This window comes from Rhopalosiphum padi, chromosome 2 (assembly GCF_020882245.1).
Source record: "Rhopalosiphum padi isolate XX-2018 chromosome 2, ASM2088224v1, whole genome shotgun sequence".
Classification (NCBI taxonomy): domain Eukaryota; kingdom Metazoa; phylum Arthropoda; class Insecta; order Hemiptera; family Aphididae; genus Rhopalosiphum; species Rhopalosiphum padi.
The window spans coordinates 30,492,978-30,516,183 of NC_083598.1; the positions used below are offsets into that span (position 1 = coordinate 30,492,978).

The following is a 23,206-nucleotide window of genomic DNA, read 5'->3' on the forward strand; positions in this document are numbered from 1 at the left end:
AGATATATACTATATATAGTTATACTAAGTTATATGCCCGGGGTCGGCATCTGGCGGAAGGCAAAACTCTGGACCCTGTCAACACATTGTACCATTGATTATAATCAATGATTGTACTTATTTCATTATGTATAAAGATTTGAAAAATATTTTTTCACTGGACCTCATTGATTTATTATTTTAATTTTTAGAACTCCAATAGAAATTACTTGCCGACCCCTGTTATATACTATTCTGATTAATATAAAAAAACATAAGACGGTGACCAGACATGAGTTATGGCTATTTTAACTGAGAAGTAAAATGTTTAGTAACTTCAGTTACTACATTTAAATTTTTTATTAGATGTATAAACAAAACCTAACATTATGAAAGCTTTATTTATGAAATAATTTATGCGTATATTATTAAAACATTAGATTACAATAGAAAATATTTTTTAATTATCTATTAAACAAAAATTATATGGATTATGTTAGATAACAACTGTTATACTAGTGTTACCTGGTTCTGATTTATGCAAGTGCAGATAGAGCACTTGCACTTGGCCCCCAATTTTTGGGGGCCCCCGGGTTCTGTAAGTTGTAGAAAATTATTTTTTTTAAATTAATTCCACAAAAATGTATTTTCTAAAATGTAATACCAACTGTCAATGTTCAAATTTTAGTATATTCTTATCATTAAATTATCATTTGTCAGTTTAATTTTGGTTATTTTTGTCCTTAGATCATATACAGTATATAGTATTTATAGTATATGATCTAAGTTTTTGTCATTCCATACCACAGTGCTAATAAGTTACCATCACAAAATATTAAAATAATAATAATAGAAAATTGTTTGAACATCAGAAATATTTGATACCTATAACTAATTTAAACTCTTTTATGATAAAATGTAAATAGAAATTGGTCTTTTTTTTATTTAATTTTAATTATATAGAATAAATTGTTAAATTAATAAGTTATTTTCCATTTTTATAATTTTATGGAAGACAAAAATTAATTTATTTTAATTTAAATTTATGTAATAAAATCCTTAAGTATTTTTAATATTTTAATATAGTAATAATTTTTGTATGTTATTTAATTAGTATTGTCTTTTTATTGTCTTTAATTTACTAGACCAAGTAACTAAAATGTATTTATAGTACATGAAATAATGTACAAATATTTTATGAATTTTGAGATAGGTATTTTGGTATTTAACACTTTTAACACATAAATATATATATTTTTTTTTATTAACAATTCCAATTCCCCCCCTCTCTATGTAGAACTTTTCTAGAACATTTTTTTGACTTGAGGGCTCCAAAAAAAATTGTGCACTTGGCCATAATTTTATTAAATCAGGCCCTGAGTGTTACTACGATATAATAACGTAAAAGCATTTAAATACATTGATAATTAAAAATTAATAATACTAATTACAAAATTAATTAATTTGTAAAATCCTTATGATTATTTTAATCCCCCGTCAATTAGATCCTCTTGCGTCAGTTAGTCACTGGGATCTAGCTGTCGAGGGATCTATGTGACCGTTCACCTGGTGAAAGTTAAAAAATCCGCTGATAGGTGCGTGTTTATCTTTACATTTGATAATAATAATATATCTCATGAGCTAGATAGTAGAAATTTAGAATGTAGATATACTGTAAGTCGGTAAGCTAAATTTATGGACATAATTTGTCTATGGCTAAGTTGTAAACTTGCATAGTTTAGTTGTATATTTTACACTTATATTTATCATTTTGTATATTTTTAAGAGGAACCAATTTCTTTAAACTAAATGATAAATTATAATTTATAATACATTTTTTTTAAACATATAAATAACCGTCAAGCATGTCGATAAACCTATTAAAATATATTATTACAAAAAGTTGTATTAGCAGCAGAGTATATAATATGAAATATATGAGTACAGTAAATAATGAAAAGCTGTAAGTACTGGCCTTAATGAACTTTTTATGTTAATTTAATTAAAAAATGTTCTAATCCATTATTTTTATGAATTTTAAACAAGTAATACTTGTTTTACTTATTTAGATAGGACATGTATAAAAATTCAAAATTATTGAAATTTTATTTATCAATATTAATTTTTAAAAAAATGTTCATAACTAAGACAATTTTTTGTCTAAGGTACCTTTAGTTTAGTACATTTTGTAATTTTGTTCTTCAATTTACGTCATATTTATAACAATCTGATACTTAGTTTTTAATTTATACTTAATAGAATTTTTTTATCAAATAGTTATTTGTAATATATTTTCATATATACTAAATTAAGATTTTTATGGAAGGTTCACTTTTTTCTTCATTGTTGATAACATACTATAATATAATGCAACTGTATCAGTCATATACTTATGTACCAAAATATGAAATAAAGTATATTAATAATATAACTTATTATAAGTGTATTTTTTTTTTTTAGCATTAAAGTAACTTTTAACAAAGCTAATGGCGATAAAATTACTGCTGAAGGCAAAAAAGGAGATTCTTTGTTGGATGTCATTATCAATAACAACTTAGATTTCGACGGATATGGTATGTTTTTAAATTATTAAAATTAGTATTCATTATTTTATGCTTTTTATACGTTCTATTATACTTTATTTTTCAGGAGCATGTGAAGGTACACTAACATGTTCAACATGCCATGTGATTTTAGATTCAAAGGATTATGATGCATTACCTGATAAACCATCAGATGAAGAATTAGATATGTTAGATTTAGCATATAACTTAACTGATACGTAAGAAAATGTTTATTGAATTTTCATAATAGTAATGATTTTGACTTTTAATAATTATTATTTAACTATTTCTATCTTATATTTGTAATTTTTCAAGTCATTTTAAATTACTTAAATTTACCAAACAAATTTAATAATAATTATTATTTTTTTTATTAAGAATTGTGTTTAATTAATTAATATTTAGTGCTTGCTATGTTTATTTTTTTAACCAGTCCCTCAAATAGTTTAACGGATTTTACTATTTTAGAGTTTAATTTACAATTTAATTCTGGTTCAAAAACATATTTTTAAATAATAAATGTAAGATTCTATGTTTCATTGGTTGATTACAATCTTAGAGTATATAAATGAAACACTATATTTTTTAAATTTTAAATTAAGATAAAACTATATACGGATTATATATATAAAATTAATTTTCTGTAGTAAAATATACAAAACCATTTCTGTAAGTGCTAAATTAATTTAATTTATTATAATTTACTATTTGAGTACTGACCTAAATAAAACCTAATTTGTTACTTTTCTTGTTTAATTTGTATAATTTTGCTCTAAAACATAAAATTAACTAAATCATTATTATTAATGAAATTATATTATCTAATTTTTATTTAAAATGCCACTTATTAAGTTTTTAGGTCAATCTTTATTTTCAGTATTACAGTAACTTATCAAATTAGTATACTAATTCCTAACCAAACCTAAATGTATAATTATATTAATCATAACTTGTAAATAATAATTTTGTTTCAGATCTCGATTAGGATGTCAAATAATTTTAGAAGAAAAATTAGATGGCTTAAAAGTCAATGTTCCAGCTACAGTTAATGATGCTAGGTATAATTAAAACATGCATTTAAAAAAATATTATTTTAGAAAAAAACCTTTTTTTATTAACTAAGTTTCTATAGGTATATTAAGAGAGAAAGAATGTTTAGAATTTTTTCCGAGAAAAAATTAATGTATTTATGGTTTAGATTTATTTTATTTTATAATTTAAATACTTAAAATCACTTAGAAAATAATGCAGTACTAAAATTGACAATATTATAATATATATATAATATACAATAGGAATTGTTTACAACAACATTGAATACCTATTTATGGTAAATTTTAAATAATTTTTAATTCTTTATATTTCTTGTAAGTAAAAAGATTTTATTAGCATTGGCCATTATGTTGTTGAAACCATTTTTTTACATTTTTATTTTAACTTGAATATACTATGTAATTCTTGTTTAGTCACACAGGGTACATATTATAATCCCTATGATTTGAGTACAAATATTCACTAATGGTAGATTGGTAGACCAACTTTTATGTACCTACCATGGACAAGTATGCTCAAGATTATTCACTATCATTTTTGGATTAGTTTTTTACTCTTATACACTTGTGTAGTTGTGTCAAAGTTACCTACGTATATTTGTAACTTATAGAAAAATTATAAAAAAAAATTTTTATCTTTTTTATCTTAAATAATTATATCTTAAGTTATATTATTATATTTTTTAAACATTTTACTTTGTTGAATAACAGCTATACAGTTTTCTAAGATTTATGATTTTTGGGTTTAATTTATATACATTATACTCATTATAGAATAATTTTTTAACAGTTAATTTAAATTAACTATATAATGTTTCAAAATATACATTAATAAAACTAAAAAACTAATTATAAATTACTTGAATGATTTAGAACATTAAATAGTATTAAGGTACAATTATACCCTATGAGACAACTGATGTTACAAAATATTAAATTACTAATAGGTGATTAATAAGATGGTATTATTATATTTGTGATAAGTGATACCCAATAATAATTTATCGAAGGAGTTTTTAAATAATTTTGTTAATTTATATTTTTTTGTATGTAGGTAGTTTATTGTGCATCTTACCTAAATAAATTAGCATAACTAATTTAATATGTATTAATAGTTTATATAAAATATTTATATTTTTTATTATTATTTAATATTTAATGTATTTTCATGTATTTACAAAATATAAATTTTTATTTCAGAGACTAAAATAATGTATGTAAAATTACATTTAGCTATAAACATTGTGTATGTGGAATGTTATCTCCGTTGTTGCAAGTAAATATATATGTATAAAAATATCAATCAAATTTGAATCCTTTTTGTCGAAGGGCTATTCTTGCTTCTTTTATTTCCTGTGGAATCAAAACATAGAATTGAACTTTTATAATACAATTATTGAATGTTGTAAGTTACCGCTTGTAAATCCTCTGCAGCCAATTTACAATCATTGAAAGTAGCCACTCGATACAATATAACTGCCAACGAGAACACCTAAGCACGTTTATATGTTACAATGAGAATTATAGGTATTTTTCAAATTATCACGAGTAGTGAGTACTTACGCCAAAACAAATCAGTAAAATAATTGGAAGAAATTGTATAACAAGGAAGTATTCCTTAGAAATTTTACTATCATACTGGTTAAAAAGTAGACTTAACCACAATATAGATAGTATATTAACACCAACAACCCACTGAGTTAATTTTTTCATTTTATAGCTACCGCGATCAGTCCTAAGTCCTCTACAGTAATGGAGATATCACGATAAAAGCAAAAAATTACAACTAGGTTCTCAATCAGTGTCCACTATCCTAAGACAAGCCTTAGATAAATGAGTGTTTATCGAGCAATACTAAATTTTAATTTAAAGACGTATTCATAGATAAGCATATAGTATTTAGACGTATTGTACGACGTGCGCTATCCTATATCAACTCATAGAATGTAGATAAGAGTATAAAGCCGAGTGTGATTCGGTGTGTTATCACTACCACGGCTATAGATTATACAGGTTGCCTCAAAACCATGTAAACAAAGCAATCCCGCTGCAGCGTCTTATTGACCATGACGTCATCCGTAGGAGACTCGCAGGCGGCCGTAGCTACGTGTAGTGTCGTATCTAAATACAATCCTTAATATTCGTACTTACTGCTATACTTGTGAGTTAATTAATGTGAATTTGTGTTTTACATATATATTTTATTCTTATTTGTGTATCAACCTATAATATTATACTCGTATATCATAATATTTTCTATTTAAAAAAGTAGAAATCTATTATAGTATTATGTATGTTTTTCAAAATACATATACTCAATACAATCAACAAAAAAGTGTTGACTTGTTATAAACAATTGATATTATTATTTATTACTTGAAATTCACTTTATATTTATTCTCATATTATTATAAACTTATTTTTAAAGTTCTTCAGTTTTCTCATGAATAATTATTATGAATTATTTTAAATCAGAACCAATTATATTATTAGCAATTTATTCTTGTATATGATATAAATTGTAATAAATCATTATACAGCTACAACATATTTAATAGTTGCTTCTAAAAGACTGCTGCGAAAGACTTGATTTAGAGGAACAACAAAAAAGCGTGAACTTACTGGACTTATAATATAACAAAGAAGGGGTTACTGGAAATTGCTTAGGGACTGGCTTGAGAATCAGTGACAATCAGAAAATTGCCGGCGAGAAGAGAACTAATGCAGATGAAAGCTTCTAAAATAACTCAGCATTCGGCCGTGTAAGTAGAGACGAATGAAGATAAATTGGAGGCAGACTTATATAGTCTGCGGCAGACTATATAATATGAAATTTGGTGAAAATATAAGCGTAATCCGCACTTGATTTGATTGTGTGACCGTCGATCTGTGAAGACAAAAGACTAGAGTGCTTGATTTAAAATTGTCCACAATAAATTACAAATAATCCGTTGATTATGTATGGTGGCATTGGGCGTATTTCGTTTGGGATGTAAGTAGTGTGACCCAGGAAGTTGGGAGAAAATATTTTAAATAAATGGTGTAAGCAATGCCGCAACTAGGTTTTGTAGAGCCCTGGTGCAAAAAATGTTATGGGGCTCCTGTACCTGTATAATATGTGGCATATACATAATACATACATAGTTCATAGATAAAACCTTTGTTTAAACCATTGTAAATTGTTTCTAAATACTACATGCAATGGGCAATGGCGAACCCAGGATTTTATACTGTAGCTCAGCGTCACTTACAAGAGGCCACTGTATAGAAGGTTTCGCGATTTACCTTATTTAATATTTATATAATACTTTAATACCAACATTTAATATAGGTAACTATAAGAGATAAGTATTTAAAAAAAAATTTATAACTTGGGTATTATTAATAATTTATTAATTATTGCTCTTAATTTATATTTAATTAATAAATTTACCTGGGATATTTAAATAATTTTGAGAAGGATTTATATATTATACATATTATTGTTTTATTAATTGTATACATAATATAGTTGTAGAAGAACTAATAAAAAACATACAATTCTACACCAAAGAGAATCAAAAGTATAATAAGGAAAAATACTATATAGGTATATTTACGCTTATCTAATATAATAAAACATGAACAAGAGGGTATTTTTGACGTTTGCAATCGCTATTTACTTTATAGTTTATACCTATGAATATCATGTCCGAGAGTAAAAATACAAAATATTATGTAAGTATAATAATAATGATTGAAATATTAATTCCACTTTATTTATCAATACGATAGTCGATAAGCTGATTTTAATTTTTACGTGACTTTTTCAAATTTGTAGAAGATCACTATTAATGTATACGGTATACTCATAGTGGTTATTTATGAATATTGTTGAATTACATGTGAAAAAAAAAACTTTGTATAAAAATATCGTTAAATCAATAATAAAGAAGTATAGTAACGAAATGAATGTTTAATAATCAATTTATTATTACTTCGGCAATTTACATGACGAGTTAATTGTGGTCCGCGAGGACGGCTAAAAGAAAGAACAACAGTCATACACTATAAGAATTTTATATAAAATTTAATTTGTTATGTTACAAATAGAGATGTTAAGATAAAACCCTGTGATGAGTATGTACCCAAGTTCGTTATTTAAAAAAAAAAATTGATTGATTTTGTAATTATATTAATATATTATACTATTATATGTTTTCCATGATTCCATTTTGTCATGATGTTTTCTATAATATATAACATAAAAGTATTAAGTACAGTACTCGTTTGTGTAATGTTTAATTGAAATTTTGAAACAGGATCTATGAAGCAGGATTAAAAATAATTATAATTATTATTTAATCTGTTCTATGGAGGTAAATATTGACGTGATAACAAAGTTTGTACTTAATAGTCTATCGTTTGATAATGATGGGTATTGTAATTTTGATTTATAACGTAAAAGTTTTAAATTTTACTCCTATGTTAAAATGATATTCGAAATTTTAATTAATTATTTCATGACATTAATTAACTTAGTCGTCACCAAGCTTGGTTTACGTGATTCCGACAACATCGACGTAGAAATCGTGTACAAGTCAAAAGATTTTATTATTGTCAACAAACCTGAAGACATATTTACAAATAATCATAACAAAGCAGTTAGTATAATATTACCTCCAGTATATTGTAATTATATAAAAAAAAAAAAACACGTAATCGATACAGTGGTAAGTGCCTTAAAAAAATATAGGCTTTTTGTAATAAAATTTGTTAGTGTTTGTAGTGTGTTGGAAAAATATATAACAGTGATATAGCATGTTTTTGATTGTTATTTTTATAATTTAGAAGAACATTATTGACTAATACCTAGGAAATATATTATTATTAAATAATATAGAAGGGTTAAATTTTCCACTAAGCCTATCCATTTTTTAAATACGTTAAACCCCATAATTGAGACTTATTTTCAATATTATTGATTACTACTATTATTTTTAATTCTTATAAAATATTTAGAAATTTGTTTAAACAATTAATTTTGTGGTATTTTGTTTACCATAATCCCAAAGAATAGATTTTACCTTGGTACCTTTTGCTGTATACAGAATACATACTATTTTAAGACAATAAATGATAAATCAAAAATAAAATTAAATCACTGTTTTAATCTCTTATACCTAAAAATGTTTAGCTGTGCCACTAAATCGATTTATTGAGTAGTTATTTTTAAGTGTAAGCCACTATAATTATATATACTATTATATTTCTACAGAGGCCGTCCTTGGATGTATTACTTGGAAAGAAATATCCACATTTGGTGAACAGCAAATTAGAACACAGTTTCTATTTTGTCCACAGGTTAGACTTTGTGACCAGTGGTATATTATGTATTGCTCTAAACAAACAAGCGTGCGCCAAAGCTTCGGGTGCAATGCAAAAAAGAATATCCCGAAAATATTACATAGCATTGGTCAGAGGACACGTGTCTAAAGACCATTTGGAATTGACCAACTCTATTGGTAATAGACTTGATAATTTTTAATGACTAATAAATCTCAAATTTTTTTACCTACTATTTGAAACTATTTAACTAACAGTACAAAAAAAAGTGTATGAGATAAAATAAATTAATACATTTATTAAAAATAATTATCATTTAAGTGATTTTAATAAATGATTAATTTAAAATTAATATTATAAACATTTTAAAGCTTAAAAATAAATTGGTAACTAGTAAATGAATTCATGGTAAATCTTTATGAATACAAATCAGTTCAGTTAGAATGTTAGATGATAATACTATTATACCTACTTACTAGTTACTAAGGATAATAATTTGAAGATTGATTGAACATATCAAAAAGGTTATGCAGACTATAAAGTAGATATTTAAGGACAAACAAATTGTTTTATTACTATGGGTTGGGCAGTTAATTAGAAATATTAATCTGTAAGAAGAGACAAATCTGACAATAATTTTCCTCACACATTCAAAAATTTATATTCATGATTTTTTTTAAGCATTTAAAATTACAGTTTTAACAAAATTCTTCAAATTCGAAAAATTACAAATTATTTTTACCAGTTGCTTAAATTATAATTTTTAAAATATTAAATATTTATATTTATAAAAATTATACAAATACATAGGTTCAATTTTTTTTTTAATTTATGAACTATTTTAAACGTAAAGCAATTTCTAGATATTATAATTTATAAAGAATATATTTAAAATATTATTTATTTATATTATAAACATATTTACTCTGTTTTGCGCTATTTACAGTAAAGTATTTTTAACATATAAATTAATAATAATAACATAATATGATATATATGATATATATTATAATAATTAAACACCAATAAATGCAATATTTTTATAAATAACTAAATAAACCTATCGCAGTACTAAAAGTAAAATAAATTTTTTATATATAACATAACTATTAAGATATATGAAATGTATTTAGTTTATTATAAATATATTTATGATATAGCCATATATCTAACCATACGAGGTGATTCTTTTATCACACAACACTTATTATTTCAAAAAGTATTTATGTTTTTGAAAATATTTTTTTACATAGTTTCAAGTTGTTAAAAAAGTTATATTTTTTATCCTTATCCTATTTTTTTTAAGTTTTTTACTTTTTTGAATGACAAAATAGTTTTAATTTCATATTCCAAAGCAGAATAATTTTCTGAGTATTTTGATACATAAAAGTCAAATTTAGTGCTAGTAGTTTATGTGTTATAAGTATGAAAGTTTTGATGCTCGGAATGGAGTGGTATGGGGTTGCCCCGCAAAATGTTTGTCCACTACTCCGCTCGTCTAAACTTTAAATACATATAACTATTAACTCATAAACTACTCGTCCTAAGTTTGATTTTGCTTTGGAATATGACATTAAAACTCTTTGCTGTCATTCAATAAGTAAATAAGTAGATAAGTATTTGGCCAAAATAAAGGCACATCAGTACATCACTATTCACGGTCTATAAAGGGATGACGCAAATTAAGACGCGGCAACAAGATTCAATTTAAATCTCTGTATCGTGTAATACCTATAGCATATCATAATAATAATATTAATACATATCCAATAATTTGTTTTACAGGATACTGTGCGAGAGAAGTGGACGGAAATCGAAAAATGTGCACTATTGACGAAGAGTGTTGCACCGAACCTCGAGACGCACACACTCGGCTAATAGTGTTGGAGCGTGGCGTGTATATGTCGTATCCCGCGACTAAAGTTCTGTTACAGCTCGTCACTGGTAGACGTCATCAGATTCGGGTGCACTGTTCAACGATTGGCCACACGATCATCGGTGATTACACGTACAGCGATCGCAAAGACACGAGTCCGTGCCGGACGTTTCTTCACTCCTACAGGTGAGTTGGTCGTGGCCTCGTGGGTGTACAGTGAACACCAACCAGATCGGAAGCTCCGAAGACCGTCGGATGACGTGTTGTCAAAATACAACTAGCATGGGCCTGGGACTAATTAAAATGTTCAACAATGATCGAGAATTTTTGTATCATAATCTACGACTCTACATTAATATATTATTGGTTTTTGAATACACCCAAATTAAAATATTTTTGGATCCATGTCCGTGGTCTTATGATTATGGGGGTTGAACCTAAAGGGGTTATCCTCTAGATACTAATGATACTATCTCAAACACATCCACTTAGTAGTTTATACTTGTGTATCGTTTATAAACGATTAGTTAATATATACTATAAAGGTATTACACTTGTCACTTAGTATTTTTTCCCTTACAATATATTATTATCACAATAATAATATTATAACAATATATAATATATAAACTACTAAGACATACACCGAAAATATGGCCCATGAGGGGGTCAGTCAATTAGTAAATAATGGTAGGTATATTCTAGGCAATTTTTATTCTAGCTATAGAGTTTTGCCTATGGGCTATAATGAGAAATTATAATAATATTTGTAGATTTGTAATATGATATAGTGCGTGGTTATTTGTTTCAGACTGGAACTGGGTGTCGACGGCATAAACGTCCAGACGAACGACCCATTTACCAAAGCCAAACTTAATGATTTATGGATCCCGGTGGAATACATCAACAGAGCGGGAGATGATTGTTTTCGACTGTTTAGTAACTGTAGCTGACATATATAAAATGTGATTTCATAGTATCATACCATGTATTTATGTACATATCAGTATAAAGACTGTTTTATTAAATATATTGGTACCTATCTATACTTACCAAATATATAATATAATATATATATCCCTGCAGCTTAATTATTGTTGCCTGTAGTGTAATATTATTTAAAACCGTGACGATAAATCACTTTATTAATGTAGGTTATTTCGTGAATAAGGCAGGTACATTAAATATATAGTTCACAAATACGACCTCTTGAACGGACCCGAATTCTTATTTTTAACACCCAATTTATGTGTACAGTCTATTATAAGACGTCTAAGTCGTCTAACTATGCTTTGCTTTTATTCAATAATTTGATAATAAGTTATTATGAATTAATTAGAAAATTAACTAACAACATATTAATTGTATTTTAAAATTATAATTTTGTATTTGATCAACATATAGATAAAAGAAACATTAATTCTTGTAAAGTTAATATGAAAATCTCATGAAAATAGATTTATAATTGCCTATACCGGGTGTCCCGTGAGGATTTACCCATTGCGATATCTCCTAAAATAATGGAGGTATCATAATAATGATTTTTTAATAAAATTCACAGGGACAAGAACTACAAATATTTCATATTTTAATTTATTTTAATGTTTTGGTAAAAAAGTTAAAAAATATATTTTTTTATTTAATTATTTTTAAAAAATTGAAGATAGCCATTTTGTAGAGTTCAATTTTTAAAAATACTGATGTTTCAACATTTTAATTTCTTTAATTTCCTGATTTTTAATATTTTTTCTAATTTTGAAAAAAACTGCGAATAGTACTCTACGGCCGGCGAACGCTTTCAGTGTAATTCACAGTTTTTCTCGAAACTAAAAAAAATATTCAAAATCAGGAGATAAATGAAATTAAAACGTTAAAACGTCAATATTTTCATAAAAATAAACTCTGCAAAATGGCTATCTTCAATTTTTTTTTAAATAATTAAATAAAAATATATATTTTTTAACTTTTTTACCAAAACATTAAAATAACTTAAAACATGAAATATTTGTAGTTCTTGTCCCTGTGAATTTTATTAAAAAATCATAATTATGATACCTCCATTATTTTAGGAGATATCGCAATGGGTAAATCCTCACGGGACACCTTGTAGATGCAATTGTATAATCTCGTATTTTTTAAAGTTAATCATATTTGTTCTACATAGATAGCATATCTATGTCATATGCATTTTTGGATACAATTTTTTCCATAAGTTGATAATATTTTGTGCTGCCATTTGCTTGGCCGCTGATCGTTTGTTACTGTGTCCTATGGAATGTGTATTACTTTTAATAAATTTATCAAATAATAATCATTTAGGAAATTATTTTTAACTAAATACCTATTGCAACTAAGTCCATCGCATTACATTGAATTGAATAATGGTTTGACAGTTTGTAATCTTTTTTGGGCTCTGATAAAAGTGTATATATTGGTGGTTGGTGCATATTTTTAACGCATTCATCATTCAATTCATCCACATAATTTGCTTTAAACTTAATTAACGGACTGAGGGTTTTTAATCTATACAGAAATGCAATTAATATGTACTTACAGGGGCACAAAAAATATATTTAATATAATTTTTTTACTCATAATCGTTAAAAGCTCTTATATGCGGTGAAAGAGTTCGATTTAGTTGTTTTTTTATGATTGAACGTATCATTTCAGAAGCTGTATTTAGCTTTGCTTCATTCTTGCTAGTACCACTTCCTTCAACTAAACAACATTTTAGATACTCTTCATAAAAATACAATTAATTACATTATTCACTCACCATACATCCCAAACAATGAACACGAGTAGTTGTAAATAAATTGTTGACCCGATGTGTTTCTTGTAAGGAACCGATAAGTTGGAGTTATTCCATGATCTACAATTCTATTGTTTAACAATTCCGTTGGTGATCTCAAATCATATAAAATTAGTTCTGTTTCTTTAAATTTAGCTCGACGTTCCTTAACAATAAAAATAATAATTATATTTAAAGTGGGTATGTAACACCGTATGGCGTATTTGATTCATACTATTTCTTCTCTTCTTTTTTTAGACACATAATTTATTTCAAACGGTTTCATTTGATTTTTTATTTCTGTATACAAATTGTCCTTTGGAAGATTTAAAAACATTCTTATTTCGTTATATCTATTAACAACTGAAGATATTGAATTCTGCATCCAATTTATTTTCTTTCTAAATTCCCTTAATTCTATAATAAAGTTATCGTATTAATGCTAATGACGTTAATAATAATATTATGTATTCATATCGTGGATTTCAAAATTGTTTGTTATTAATAGGTACCTAATGGGTTAACAAATTAAAAACAATATAGGTAATATAATATGAATTTATTTAATTTATTTGTTTTTTAGTTTCTGTTAAATTGGTAACATGGCATCCATTTCGCGTTCTGTCCCGTTTTATGAAATGGATAAAACTTTTATCCAGTTCACGAAACGGAATTTAATTTAAGTAATTACACAATGTGGATAACTTTTCACGAAACGGATATTTAGTAGGTAGCACATAGCTTATTATGTAATCTGTACTTACACGCGACGTAACAAATAATACGTGTATAATTATTAATGGTAATAACTTGTGACACTTGTAATCAATTGTAATAATAATGCATTCTAGAAAACTAGATAAATTTGTATTGTGAATTATTAATAATAAAATTAAATAAATAAATAACACAAAATATACAATTTATTATTTTGTTGCTAGGTAATATTATGGCAACGCCTATTACATTTTAGATTTGATTTAAAGCAGCAAGCAAATTTTTTGATTTCATATTTGCCCCTAAAATTACAACTATGAAAACTTTACTCCCCTGTTATTAATGCCACTATTTTCTTTTGATGTTTTTCTATATAGACTGGCATATAATATGTAAAAAATTGATTCGTATAAATATGTTGAAAATATTTTCCATTATTCATATTATAGTAATTTGAGATGCTAATACCATTGGAAATTAGATACCAAAATAATTACTTTGTCTGGTTTTTGTTGTATTCTTATTATATTTTATTCCAATCCAAAAATATTTTTCTAATCGTATCAAACTTTTTAGCTGATTAATAATGTTATGAGCTGATTGCATGCGGTTATTAAAATCATCGAAGATTTTTTTGTTCTCAGAATTGGTTCTGTAAATTCCTTAATATAATCATATCATAGTAAATATTAGTTTATTAATAGTAATGACACAATTTAATAATAATTAAATAAAAATGCTTGTTACTATAGGTACTCACTGGAATTAATCAAACGATCTCTATCGATTATGAGCTGAGTCATAAGATTATTGATACCTATAAACATTAATTTCTTTTCTTTTTCATATAGTTCAGACGAGTTGGATTCGGAGTTGGTATTGGGGTCTTTTGACTGATTTCTGATATTTATCCAGTTTTTAATTCGTTTTTGTTTAAGATTATACTTAGCCAATTCCATGTCATCTAGCTATTATATAAATCAACATTAATTATTTGGTAAATAACTAATTTTGTAAATTTGTTTACATCATAGTCCATTGTATTTATTTAGTTATATTTATCTTAAATTTACAAGGCGATAAAAAGTATGCAAAGTAGTGTAAATTACAAATTTAATTTTAATTTAGGGTTGAGACTAGAAAAAAAAAGTGTTGTTAAATAGTACCAACTGTTATTATAATCACATTTGAAGCTATAGTAACCAAGCAAGCACATTCTATCTATAATTATTATGATTAATAAACTATTAGTTAAAATTAAATTCGCGAAATGATGATTTAAAAATAAATACCTTATTTATAACATAATATTATTTATCTTAATATATACCTACTGCATCATACAAACAGATAATTTTATTAAATATGTTATATGTATCTTTGGATTTCTGTTCATACAATACATACATAATAAGTATCATGAACATAGGAAGTTTTTTTTTTAATTTTTACATAAGAAACTTACCATCTTTACATAAAATTATAAATACATAAGTAATTCAATAAGTAAATGGGATATACTGTAGGTAATTCAAGATGGTATAGGGGATATTGCCTATGGACACCACTAGGGAGAATTTGTTAACCTATCATTACATATTTACAACTTTTAACTATATTTTTTAGAAGATAATTTAAATTGCCCTCTCGTTATGGTGTCCTATGGACTATGAAGACTGGAGAGTCTGAATTATGAATAGTATATGGAATATTAATGTTAATTATTTTATAATATAATATAACTTTTTAATTTAAAAAAAAACAGATCTCTAATAATTTTATAAATATTTATTATACCTATAAATAATAAATGTTATTAAATTATCATTAGCCTTCTCCCCTCCACAAACAAAATTATTAAAATTTGAGTTAAATTAAAATTGACGTTATATTTAGGGCTCGGATTTATATGTATTTATGAAACCAAAATATGTATTTTACTAATATGATTAGTAAAATTATTTAAAAAAACGTATTAAAAATATTAATTATCTCGATTACAAATTATGATAACATGCATTTTTAAATTTTCAAATTCAAAAGAACATAATAACTAACGACATTTAATCAAGTTTACAATTGGTTGTGGAGGAGGCGTAAATCTGGGTACATAATTTTAAATATTTCGATATGGCTAGTAGCTTTTAAAAATAGCTTTTTAACTGTTGATATTAATTCGTCTATTTTTGTAAATTTTGATCGAGTGGTTTCTGCTATTCGGTGAAATACGCGTGCTAAATACGTTAAATAGATCATTTAATGAACAAATTGTCGAAATATGTAGGAAAACTTATATAAATTATTATTTTGAGAAATACATAATATGTACAAACATGTACTTATGGCAAGATATGTAAAAACATGTAAAATAAAATATAGTTAATTTCATTGAAAATCCCTCGAAACGAACTTATCACTCACCTAAATTAATTTATCAAATCACAGTAAAAATATGTATTTACTTATAAATCCGAACCCTAGTTATATTATTACCTTCAAGCTTAGTTAATGGTTTATTGGTTCATATAAATACAAAAAATTATTAGCTCCCCTCCATTGAAATTTTAATAGATTTCTGCCTATACGCATTTAGTGTTTACCTAAATAACTATTTATCCACCACTGATTCGAAATTATTTGCCGCGGAAATTTTTTATTTGTAGCGTATCAACCTCATGTACTATGTTTTATTATTTTTTCAGTGTTTTTGAGCACCAATTTACCATTAGTTATTATGAAATAACTATTTCATATTAAAATAGTATAATAATACTAATAATAGAAAATGATTCGACTACAGAAAATTTATTGTGTTTTGGTTGTTTTTACAATATCATAATGATAATGTTATTATATTTATTTATATTTTTACTAGCTTCGGGTGTGCCTCGCTCTGAGTGAAACTCGCTTTGAGCGAAACTCGCTGTAAGTGAATACCCTAGGACGGATGAAAGAGCTTGAAAGTGGAAAGTTTTCAAAAAAGGAATACCTACCACTGATTGGTAGTATTGCGAGTCTTTTATCGGGATGAATGATGAATAAGGCGGTTGTTGTCGGATATTGATAAGATGTTCGTGGCGTCGATAATAATATTATTTTTAAATTATTATTATAATGCCTCGATTCTCGGCTTGTGGAAGCCGCCTTCGAGGGGGTCGAGTGAAAATCGTTTCAAGGGAAATTCGGTTGGAAATGGTAGTCGGGTGTCTAAAAATCGGTCACATATATAGTTTGTCTCGAGGCTTGCCGGTTCTTTTTTGAATGTATAAAAAATAAATAAGTACGAAAATGGTAATGAAGCGTCTAGCTATCAGTCCTCATTCGATGCAAATCGATACCTGTGCTGGGCAATCCGCCTACCGCCTACGGCGGATTGTTATACCTCCTGACGTCGAAAGTCTGATGTGGTATAGTAGAGGAAAAAGTTTAAGTCAAACGAAGTGTTATAACGTCCTATCTACGTCCTATTTACTGCGTCGAATTGCAGACTATGTGGGCGCAAATTATGAAAATATACAAATATGTGTATGTTTAGATCGTATTACTGTTTTATATAAGTAAAATGTAATTTAATGAACATTGAGCATGACATTGTCTGTTCCTTGTTTTAATTATTGTTTATTTTGATTATTATACTAATTAGTAGTAATTACATTTAAAATTTAAAAAAAGATTTATCTAAATTTTTAAATATGATTTTTATTTTTTAGGCATAGAGCCATAACAACATAAGTATGATATATATATTAGATTTAGTACATAAATATATGTTATCAATTATTATTTTCCGCCGATAGCCAAAATCAAATTGTTATCACATATTCTGATATTATCAGTGAAGTTTGTATTTCTTATTACTGCAATATTTATTATTCTGATTCTGAAATTCAGATCAGGATTTTAAAAATTCACATTTCACAATGATTTCTTCAGGGTTTAGTGGCGCTTTAAAATTAACCGATTTAGATGACTTTATCACACCATCACAGGTGACTTTATTTTGAATTATTGTTATAGCATATTTTATACTAATTACTAATGTTTTGTAGGAATGTATAAAACCTGTAAAATTTGAAAAATCATCACTCGGAACAGGAGCAAAAATCAAAATTGGAGATGATGGTTCTTATGTTCAAGAATCCAAAGTAACTGTTTTAATAATACCCATATATATTTAATTTACTATCAAATAGCGGAAAGCATACAACTAATAGTCCTGATGAAACTATTTCATAATTTGCATATGGCATGTAACTTACTTTTAGTAAAAGCACCTTGGAATTAAAATTATCTCATAATATTTTATTATAAATTAATACCATTTTATTGAATATTGATCAGCAATATAAGTATGACTAATTTAAATTCCATAGAAAAATCTGGATATTCCTATAGTCTGTCCAGCGAAAGGACATTCTGCTAATAAGAATTGGTTCATTTTGTGTATTCCCACACATCACCTTGCAATAGTGTTTATATAAAAATCATCTTGTCGACAAAGGCTCACAGAGATTAGGTTATTCGGAGCAAAAATTAGACCTCGGTAATTGCTTTGCCATCATGTTCTGAACCAGTGTTTTCTCTTACTAGATATATTATGTAATCTAGTTAGTTCTAAGTCTTAGCTGTAGTCCAAATTATCTCTATTGTGATTTTAAATATTATCAAAATTAGAAAATGGTAAAAGTATGTTTTCTCTGTTGCATATAAATATTGAAACAGCATTGTGACATGCAGCACCATTCAGTGACTCCACGCTCAGTACCAGTAGTTGACCTACGTAGAATAGGGAAAATGTGTTCTATCATCTATCAGAGTCTCATCTTAAATCTTAGCACTTCCTATTAAACTCAATTTTAAGAAAACTATCCATGGTCAAATGTTTTATAAATTTATTGCATTATCTTTTGATAACAATTAATAAAAAAGTATCTTAATAAAACTACTGATTTTGAATTAATTTACTACATGATTTCTTAAAATTTTAACACTAAAATGATTTTATTTTCACAGAATGGCAAAAGCGAAAAATTAAAACAGGTTGAAATTTCATTGACTGATTGTCTTGCATGCAGCGGTTGTATAACTTCAGCGGAAACTGTTCTCGTTCAACAACAAAGTACTGATGAAATGATGCGTGTTTTTGATGCACAAAATGTATGCTTTGTTATACTCATTAATAATAATATTCATTATTATTTTTATAATATGTAATTCATAATTTTCATCATATTATAGGTTCTTGATAATAAAAAATTTATAGTTGTTTCTATTTCTATACAATCATGTATATCAATTGCAACAAGTAAAAATATTACAGTCGAATGTGCTACATCAAAATTGTGTGGTAAGTTTTAGTTGTTTTTTAGTGATCTTATTATAATGTAAATTATTTTAATATATATGTGATATATATAAATCAATTAATATGTTTATTTTATAAGGTTTTAAAAATATAGTATTATTTTTTTGTACTATAAATGTGAAATACTTGAAATTCTAATTAAATATATTGTTATTTCTTGCCTAATTTATGTAGGATAAAAGTTATCAAATCTTTGTGATATACTTTATAGAATAGTATTAGTATTATTTTAATTTGTTCTATTTATGATATTTAAACTTAATAGGGTATTTCAAGAAATTGGGTGCTGACTTGGTATTGGATATAAAACTTGCTGAAGATTTAGCATTATTAGAATCTCAGAACGAATTTATAGAAAGATATAAATCAGCTAAAACATCAAAAGTTCAGAAAATATTACCAATGTTGGCATCCTCATGTCCAGGTACAGTAATTAAATCTTATAGTTTATACCATAAGTCCATAGTTATACTCTCTCCCACTAGAGAAAATACTGGATGATACCGAAAACTAAGTGCAATTCATTGTAACATCATGTATTGTGCTCCCATTAAATCCCAGATCGCAGCTTTCAATCACTATAGAAATTTAATAGAGATTTATATGGAAAGACCTGGCATATTCTCTTGTTGGATAGAGTATAGCATCTGATATTCCAATATTAATTATTTTGTGTTTAGGTTGGGTATGTTATGCAGAAAAAACTCATGGGAATTTTATACTACCATACATTAGTCGTGTGAAATCTCCACAACAAATAATGGGTTCATTTATAAAAGATTTTATTTCAAGTTTGAGAAATATACCTAGAACTGATATATATCATTTAACAGTTATGCCTTGTTTTGACAAAAAATTAGAAGCTTCAAGGGATCAATTTTTTGATGTAGACACTCAAACTAAAGATGTTGATTGTGTGATTACTTCTAGTATGTATGAATCTTAAAGATAATTATAGAACATTATAGAATAAATTGTTGTGTAAATTTTAGTTGAAGTGGATGCATTATTGGTCAAACAAGACATTATTTTTGATGACATAGTTCCTGTAAATTTTGATACGGTGATAAATAACCTAACAGAAGATAATTATAATTTGTTTACAAATAGTGGTTCTGGATCTGGAGGATATGCCCATCATATATTTTGTAATGCAGCAAAGGAATTATTTAATATTAACATTGACAAAGTAGAATTTAAACCTCTACGGTTTGTACTAAACATTAGTGATATTAATGAATTTAAGTAATGCATAAAACTGTTACAGGAATATTGATATGAAAGAAGCTACATTAGAAATTGATGGAGTAGTTGTTCTACGTTTTGCTATAGCCAATGGTTTTAGAAACATACAAAATCTTGTACAAAAATTAAAAAGTAAAAGATGTCCATACGATTATGTTGAAGTGATGGCTTGTCCTTCAGGTTAAATTCATTTTTTTTATCATTTATTTATTGAAATATATAAATTTATACATAAAGATGTTTTTAGAATTTAAAACCATAAAATAAACATTTTATATTTTATTTTAATTTTTATAATATTTAACTATTTGATTGATTTGAATAGGTTGTTTAAATGGAGGAGCTCAAGTGAAACAAGTAGAATTCAAGCCAAATAGAGAATTTATAAATGCTTTAGAGAATACTTATAATGGGTTACCTAAAAGCAATCCTATGGAAAATAACGATGTGAAATATTTATATTCAAATTGGTTAAATGAAAACAACAAAAATGATTATTTATTTACAACATATCGAGAAATTAAAAAGAATGATCAGCCTTTAAATATTAAATGGTAGATAAATTATAAAATAGTTATAAAGTAATTTTTAAGTATTTTTATAATTATTTTGAATGTTTCTCCACATTTTTTTTTGTAAGCCAATATATTTTTTGTTTGCGGTTATTTTAATATTAAATAAATGTTGTAGCTATATAATTTATTGGATAGTATTTGCATCAATTGTCTCACTAGTATTTTTAACAAAATTGTATACTTCATAGGAGTGGATTTAGGGGAAGGAAACTGGGGCATAGCTCCGAGGCTTCCATAAGAGAGGAGCCATGACAGGCTACTACCAACAATAAAATTATTTAACTATATAAAATTATATTTATGAAGTGTCCAATTTTTTACAATTGCTTTGAAAATTGAATAAAGTATATAATATTTTCATCCCATAACAAATAATAAATATGTAATAGGCACAAGCAAATTGATATAAAAATATTATTTGAACAGTTAATAGCAAACTATAGAATTCTTAGAATTGGTTTATAGTATTGTGCTGTCAGGCCACCTGTGTTTACTCGAAACTTTATGACCACAAATGACAAATATTTCAATAAAAAGACATTACTCTGTTCAAGTTAATAGAAACGTTGCCTGCGACTGACTATTGTACAGGGACATGACTGCTATACACAATACACAGTAGGCTTTGAGATGGTTGACTAGGTAGAGATAGTCAAATGAGTATTGTCTGACCACCGCTTGACAAAAACTAGTTGCTGCTGATTACATTTTTAAACTTTATCAGAATATAGGAATACCTTAAAATATCTTATGTTACAAAGATACTGCAGCACATCTCTAAAATTAGAACAGAATATTGATGATGAATAGGACTCAGGATAAAATGCATTTGCATATTTATTGAAAAACTAAATTGAATAAATTTGTTTCCACACATATTGGTTTTATATTATAATTTATATTATACCTAGTACCTACCTACTGTATTATGTGATTATATAATACCTATATTTTAAGATTTTTTTTTTTTATTTATTTATTTAAAATAATTTACAATCTATACAATAATTAGTATAATAAGCAAATTTGATAGTTAATATAATAGTTAGTGACAAGAAATTAACATTTATGGGTAGATTCTTAGCAGTCTTAGCAGTACCACCTGGCCGGGTACTTTTTAAGTATTATAATCATTTTTATTTTAGTAGGCCACTATCTTTTGAGTCTTTTGCGTACATTACCAGGAAGTGAGGTGGAGGATAGTTGTTTTATTAATGGTTTACTGTGAGAATTCAAGTTGTTGGTGTGAAATTTAAAGTGATATAATTATACTAATTGATTGACTGTAAGAATTTTTAAGTCTATGAAGATTATTATTTGTGAAGTAGGTACCAACAAGAAGTCTTAAAATTATATCTGAATGAAATATTTCCAGTTATTTTATTTTTTTAGTTCTTAGAATTAGAGAGAATTATTGAATAGGTAAAATTCAGCAGTTTTCAGTTCCCTTAAAACTCGGATAAATTATGCTGCAGATAAAATCGATTCTACGATAATTAAAGCTATGGTATACTGCCGTATACTACAAGCTCGTATACATTGTTGGGAGGGAGGTGTTAAGGGTTCACCCATATACATCTATACGTTTATACACTGTCTAAAGCTAAGGAAAAAAGTTACTAAATAAAATAAACTAAAATACAAAATTGCATTGCATCACCTATGCGGCTATGCCCTGTGCAATGTAGGTACTTGGAATTAAAAATGCCATAATAAT

The 23,206-nt window shown here is 26.2% G+C and overlaps 5 protein-coding genes across 9 annotated transcripts; 3 read left to right on the forward strand and 2 right to left on the reverse strand.

Moving 5' to 3' along the window:
* Positions 1-1,624: 1,624 nt before the first annotated feature.
* LOC132922355 (adrenodoxin-like protein 2, mitochondrial) lies at positions 1,625-4,892 on the forward strand. 2 transcript variants are annotated; one of them, XM_060985831.1, is made up of 5 exons: positions 1,625-1,942; positions 2,440-2,552; positions 2,629-2,761; positions 3,518-3,601; positions 4,796-4,892. In XM_060985831.1, exons 1-5 carry the CDS (start codon positions 1,845-1,847, stop codon positions 4,800-4,802), a joined length of 435 nt encoding a protein of 144 aa, XP_060841814.1. In that variant the 5' UTR covers positions 1,625-1,844; the 3' UTR covers positions 4,803-4,892. The 2 variants fall into 2 exon arrangements, with proteins under 2 accessions (XP_060841814.1, XP_060841813.1); XM_060985830.1 differs by having other exon boundaries at positions 3,518-4,892.
* LOC132922357 (dolichol-phosphate mannosyltransferase subunit 3) lies at positions 4,769-5,519 on the reverse strand. The gene is made up of 3 exons (XM_060985832.1): positions 5,159-5,519; positions 5,010-5,087; positions 4,769-4,948 (listed from the first exon to the last, which is right to left on the reverse strand). The coding sequence occupies exons 1-3, from the start codon at positions 5,306-5,308 to the stop codon at positions 4,895-4,897; spliced, it is 282 nt and encodes a 93-aa protein (XP_060841815.1). The 5' UTR covers positions 5,309-5,519; the 3' UTR covers positions 4,769-4,894.
* A 1,694-nt stretch (positions 5,520-7,213) lies between these two features.
* LOC132922272 (RNA pseudouridylate synthase domain-containing protein 1-like) lies at positions 7,214-11,873 on the forward strand. 4 transcript variants are annotated; one of them, XM_060985703.1, is made up of 4 exons: positions 7,214-7,312; positions 8,853-9,099; positions 10,706-10,982; positions 11,608-11,873. In XM_060985703.1, the coding sequence occupies exons 1-4, from the start codon at positions 7,274-7,276 to the stop codon at positions 11,747-11,749; spliced, it is 705 nt and encodes a 234-aa protein (XP_060841686.1). In that variant the 5' UTR covers positions 7,214-7,273; the 3' UTR covers positions 11,750-11,873. The 4 variants fall into 4 exon arrangements, with proteins under 4 accessions (XP_060841686.1, XP_060841687.1, XP_060841684.1 ...); XM_060985704.1 differs by having other exon boundaries at positions 7,296-7,312; positions 8,939-9,099; XM_060985701.1 differs by lacking the exon at positions 7,214-7,312 and adding an exon at positions 7,985-8,307.
* A 1,096-nt stretch (positions 11,874-12,969) lies between these two features.
* Positions 12,970-15,343, reverse strand: LOC132918938 (uncharacterized). Its single transcript, XM_060980295.1, has 8 exons — positions 15,332-15,343; positions 15,065-15,272; positions 14,802-14,966; positions 13,823-14,004; positions 13,573-13,753; positions 13,388-13,514; positions 13,138-13,319; positions 12,970-13,064 (listed from the first exon to the last, which is right to left on the reverse strand). The coding sequence occupies exons 1-8, from the start codon at positions 15,341-15,343 to the stop codon at positions 12,970-12,972; spliced, it is 1,152 nt and encodes a 383-aa protein (XP_060836278.1).
* Positions 15,344-18,137: 2,794 nt separating this feature from the next.
* LOC132922595 (probable cytosolic Fe-S cluster assembly factor AGAP009023) lies at positions 18,138-21,616 on the forward strand. The gene is made up of 9 exons (XM_060986177.1): positions 18,138-18,293; positions 18,354-18,449; positions 19,318-19,461; positions 19,543-19,651; positions 19,935-20,093; positions 20,350-20,598; positions 20,662-20,878; positions 20,937-21,094; positions 21,240-21,616. The coding sequence occupies exons 1-9, from the start codon at positions 18,225-18,227 to the stop codon at positions 21,470-21,472; spliced, it is 1,434 nt and encodes a 477-aa protein (XP_060842160.1). The 5' UTR covers positions 18,138-18,224; the 3' UTR covers positions 21,473-21,616.
* Positions 21,617-23,206: the final 1,590 nt, after the last annotated feature.

What these genes read in the sequence shown, in the direction of transcription:
- LOC132922272 (XM_060985701.1), top strand. Translation starts at nt 8,068, where the DNA reads ATGATATTCGAAATTTTAATTAATTATTTCATGACATTAATTAACTTA. An exon ending in AACACGTAATCGATACAGTG is followed by an intron (nt 8,308 to 8,852) that starts GTAAGTGCCTTA and finishes ATATTTCTACAG; the next exon opens with AGGCCGTCCTTGGATGTATT. An exon ending in ACGTTTCTTCACTCCTACAG is followed by an intron (nt 10,983 to 11,607) that starts GTGAGTTGGTCG and finishes TATTTGTTTCAG; the next exon opens with ACTGGAACTGGGTGTCGACG.
- LOC132922357 (XM_060985832.1), bottom strand. Translation starts at nt 5,308, where the DNA reads ATGAAAAAATTAACTCAGTGGGTTGTTGGTGTTAATATACTATCTATA. An exon ending in TTTTACTGATTTGTTTTGGC is followed by an intron (nt 5,088 to 5,158) that starts GTAAGTACTCAC and finishes AAACGTGCTTAG; the next exon opens with GTGTTCTCGTTGGCAGTTAT. An exon ending in CTGCAGAGGATTTACAAGCG is followed by an intron (nt 4,949 to 5,009) that starts GTAACTTACAAC and finishes TTGATTCCACAG; the next exon opens with GAAATAAAAGAAGCAAGAAT.
- LOC132922355 (XM_060985830.1), top strand. Translation starts at nt 1,845, where the DNA reads ATGTCGATAAACCTATTAAAATATATTATTACAAAAAGTTGTATTAGC. An exon ending in CTTAGATTTCGACGGATATG is followed by an intron (nt 2,553 to 2,628) that starts GTATGTTTTTAA and finishes TTTATTTTTCAG; the next exon opens with GAGCATGTGAAGGTACACTA. An exon ending in GCATATAACTTAACTGATAC is followed by an intron (nt 2,762 to 3,517) that starts GTAAGAAAATGT and finishes ATTTTGTTTCAG; the next exon opens with ATCTCGATTAGGATGTCAAA.
- LOC132918938 (XM_060980295.1), bottom strand. An exon ending in TTCATTGTTTGGGATGTATG is followed by an intron (nt 13,515 to 13,572) that starts GTGAGTGAATAA and finishes AATGTTGTTTAG; the next exon opens with TTGAAGGAAGTGGTACTAGC. An exon ending in GATGGACTTAGTTGCAATAG is followed by an intron (nt 13,065 to 13,137) that starts GTATTTAGTTAA and finishes CACATTCCATAG; the next exon opens with GACACAGTAACAAACGATCA.
- LOC132922595 (XM_060986177.1), top strand. Translation starts at nt 18,225, where the DNA reads ATGATTTCTTCAGGGTTTAGTGGCGCTTTAAAATTAACCGATTTAGAT. An exon ending in GTGTTTTTGATGCACAAAAT is followed by an intron (nt 19,462 to 19,542) that starts GTATGCTTTGTT and finishes ATCATATTATAG; the next exon opens with GTTCTTGATAATAAAAAATT. An exon ending in GTAGAATTTAAACCTCTACG is followed by an intron (nt 20,879 to 20,936) that starts GTTTGTACTAAA and finishes AAACTGTTACAG; the next exon opens with GAATATTGATATGAAAGAAG.